The sequence below is a fragment of the Piliocolobus tephrosceles genome, unplaced genomic scaffold, assembly GCF_002776525.5.
Source record: "Piliocolobus tephrosceles isolate RC106 unplaced genomic scaffold, ASM277652v3 unscaffolded_3123, whole genome shotgun sequence".
Lineage (NCBI taxonomy): Eukaryota > Metazoa > Chordata > Mammalia > Primates > Cercopithecidae > Piliocolobus > Piliocolobus tephrosceles.
The window spans coordinates 1-3529 of record NW_022314566.1 but is presented as its reverse complement, the minus strand read 5'-3'; the positions used below and the strand labels follow the sequence as shown (position 1 = coordinate 3529).

The window sequence follows — 3529 nt, the reverse complement described above, 5'->3', positions numbered from 1 at the left end:
ACAGGGATGGGAAGTCTCAGGGGACAGCACAGAACTTGGCACAGAGAAGACCCCCACTCAGTAAATGCTCATGGCATGAGTAACAAAGAAAAGATAGACGTGAGAAGGAAAGGTAGAGGGCTCAAGCCAGAAGCAAGTTCCTGAGGCTGGACAGCAGATTCCGGTACCCGCAAACCTTGTCCCTGCCTCCTCTGCTCACCTGTAGCTTCTTTGCCAGGTTCATGTATGCACGCTTGTTTTCCTCCATGCTACCTTGGGAGATGCTAGACATGTCTGCAGCCAATGTCCCATTGATGAGCACGCTCAGCATGTCCAACACAGTAGTGAAGAGCTCACTGAGACAGGAAGCCAGAGAGAAAACCAGAGAAGAAACAGGTGAAGATAGAAAAAGGCCTCAGCAGAGGACACAAACAGGGAGAGGTGCTTAATATGTCATCCCGAGGGCACCAAAACCATATGGGGAGCCCAGGGCCACGGAGTCCACAGTAACAGCCACACCAATCTCAGTGGGTGCAACTGACGTGGGAGTAGGGGGAACCTCTTGGGTATGAAACTGCAGGGAGCAGGTGGGGATGCTTTACTTGTTGGACTGCATGTCGACAGTGCCGCTGATGATGATCTCCAGGAGGAGCATGGCCCACTCCGTGGTCTGCTGGGTGCTGCGCTGCACTGTGTCAAACATGCCCCCAACCTGCCAGGGCCACAACAAGTCAGTCAGATGGCTCAGGGACAAGGCCAGAGTTTAAGGAAAGCTTAGTTCAAATCTGAGTTGGGACGCCTGAGTTCATGCTTGAGTTGAACCTATGATTTGCTACATGATCTCAAGACAATGAGGAAATTCTTGACATCTCTGGACCTCTGTTTCCATACTTAGAAAGTGATGGGAGTTGGACTGAATGATTTCCAGGATTCCATTCAACATTCCACAATGGGTTTCCAGTACCTCTAGGGCCCAGTCAGAATCTAGAATACTGAGGCAGAGTCCCTGCAAGGATCCAGGGTACATAATCTATTGGACCATGACCACAGTGATACGGCCCCCTTAACCACTTTCAGTCCCTGCATCCTTTCAGAGAACAGGGTTAATACTTCAAGACTCAGGCCGGGCACGGTGGCTCATGCCTATAATCTCAGCACTTTGGGAGGCCAAGACGGACGGATCATTTGAGGTCAGGAGTTCAAGACCAGCCTGGCCAGCATGGTGAAACCCCATCTGCATGAAAAATACAAAAATTAGCCAGGTGTGGTGGCACACGCCTGTAATCCCAGCTACTCAGGAAGTTGAGGCTTGAGAATCACTTGAACTCGGGAGGTGGAGGTTGCAGTGAGCTGAGATGGCGCCACTGCACTCCAGCTTGGGTGACAGAGCGAGACTCCGACTCCAAAAAAAAAAAAAAAAACACAACAACAACAACCTCAAGACTCAGAATAACCTGGGGCCTCTATCCTTACCCCCATTCTCCCAATCTGAGCATTTTCAGCCCTACCGTCTTCCTTCTTCTCCCCAGCTGGCCTTCTCACCAGGTTGAGCCGCAGTTTGAGTGCCTCATGCATAAGCTGCTTTGGTTTGCAATCATCTAAGTACTGGTCATCTCGCCAATTATTCACAATCTAGAATAGAAACAAATAAAATATGCAGTTCAGGGATCTTCGTGTTTCCATCTCACAGTAGCCAATATGTTTATCAGAAAGTACCGAAGTTTCCAAGTACAGAGTAACCCCTTAGGTGCATCCTTCCCCGCCCTCCTGCCCACCTCCATGGCCCAGAGATCTGTACCTGGTGCACCTGGCTGTAGAGGGAGGTAAGGAGTCCCTCGCGTTGTTCATCCTGCCCTTTCAGACATGTTAGCACCAGTGATAAGAAGGGCTGCTGGCTCAACAGGGACATGCTAGAGACAAGAGAAAGAAGAGATGACAGGGGAGGGGAGGGGAGGGAACAGGAGAGGAGAGGAGAGGAGAGGAGAGGAGGAAAGGAAGAGAGGAGGAGAGGAGAAAAGGGAGACTGTGGGTTGGGAGTCCACTTCCAACCTCATTCTCCAGACTCTACGCTCTTAAGACCTAGACTCTTGCTCAGCCATGCCCACTCTTATCCTCTGATTTTCCACTTTCCTATGATGCTTCTCCTTAGCCCCAATTTTATTCTTCCCCAGGCCTGCCTCTTCTCCTTTCTACCCCTCAATCTTGGTCCACTTCCTAAGCCCCTTTACCTCTTCTGCTTTTGTCGATCACGTTCTTTGCGTGAAGAAGAACCCAGGTGCTGACCCTTCTCCAATTCCTCCCCAGCAGCCTTTAACACATGTCCCTGGACTGAGGTGGGCAGTTTAGCAATGAGGGGGGCCACCAGCCATACACCAGAGCGCTCTAGAGAGCTGGAGAACAGAGGACACAAGGTCACAGGGAAGCCAGGCAAGGTTGGAACAATCCATCCTCTCCTTTCCCTGATGGACATGCTGGCATCTCCACGCATCTGACATCGCTCATGCTACCAGCAGAGAAATTCCTAAGGGGATGGGTCCTGACATGTTTCTATCCGACCTGAGCACAGGCTTGGTCTTGCTGCTGCTGGGCATGTTGCTTGCAGTACTTCCAGAAGATGACCCTGTCTCTGCTGACTGTTGGAAAACCTCGATTGTGGCCTTGGCAATGTTCTCCAAGAGGGAGTTCATCTCCTAGGGAGGATGAAAGGCACAGAAGTGCTAAAATAGGTAGCTAAGGGTGAAGGAAAGCAGATGGTAGGAGAGATGGGAGATGAGGGAGAAGGACAGCACTGGCGGAGGTTGATGGGGAGATAGGAACCCAACTCTTTTGGGAATCATGTCCTCTAGTACCTCCGTATTTCTCCAATTCCTCATTGTCTTCTCCTTTACATACCTCCTTACATCTATGGCCAGATAAACAGGCTCCACCACCACCACCAAACTTCCCCACAGCTCAGAGCTCCAACACTCTCAACCCATTTCCCTTATCAGCAGCTCCACTTGTTCACCATTTTCCCATCCCCTCTTATCTCTCAGCTCAAGAGCCCAAGGGTAGGATCTAGGTTCTTCTGTGGTGGACCGCCTCCCTGACACATGGAGCTGAACGTGAATACAGGAAAGGGAGGGTCCAGGCACTACTCACATTGTTAGGGGTCTGCTTGATCATGAGCTGCAACTCCAAGGAAGACTGGCGCATGGTCCACTGGTCCAAGTTCTGTGATAGAGGCCCCACACCCAGGCTAGTCATCATCGTGTTACCCCCAGCTACCCACCAATCTGAGGCCAATTCCTGTTCTCCTGCAACATTGAATCACAGACTCCTGGAGGTCTGAAAGGGACCTCTATGTCCCCATCTTTAAGAAAGACTACATTTAGGGAGGCTGAGGCAGGCGGATCACCTGAGGTTAGGAGTCCGAGATCAGCCTGGCCAACATGGCAAAACTCCGTCTCTACTAAAAATACAAAAATTAGCCGGGCGTGGTGGTGGGCGCCTGTAATCCCAGTTACTCAGGAGGCTGAGGCAGGAGAATCACTTGACCTTGGGAGGCAGA

General features: G+C 51.0%; 1 protein-coding gene across 1 annotated transcript; it reads right to left on the bottom strand.

The window, feature by feature from the left end:
* Nucleotides 1–105: 105 nt before the first annotated feature.
* Nucleotides 106–3370, bottom strand: LOC111532009 (mediator of RNA polymerase II transcription subunit 12-like). The gene is made up of 7 exons (XM_023199272.3): nucleotides 3121–3370; nucleotides 2536–2669; nucleotides 2208–2369; nucleotides 1778–1889; nucleotides 1522–1611; nucleotides 582–691; nucleotides 106–335 (listed from the first exon to the last, which is right to left on the bottom strand). Exons 1-7 carry the CDS (start codon nucleotides 3226–3228, stop codon nucleotides 122–124), a joined length of 930 nt encoding a protein of 309 aa, XP_023055040.1. The 5' UTR covers nucleotides 3229–3370; the 3' UTR covers nucleotides 106–121.
* Nucleotides 3371–3529: the final 159 nt, after the last annotated feature.

Excerpts from the sequence above, each read along its gene's own strand:
- LOC111532009 (XM_023199272.3), bottom strand. The coding sequence starts at position 3,228 with ATGATGACTAGCCTGGGTGTGGGGCCTCTATCACAGAACTTGGACCAG. Across the intron at positions 2,670-3,120 it reads TCAAGCAGACCCCTAACAAT|GAGATGAACTCCCTCTTGGA; the intron begins GTGAGTAGTGCC and ends CATCCTCCCTAG. Across the intron at positions 692-1,521 it reads TCAAACTGCGGCTCAACCTG|GTTGGGGGCATGTTTGACAC; the intron begins GTGAGAAGGCCA and ends TGGCCCTGGCAG.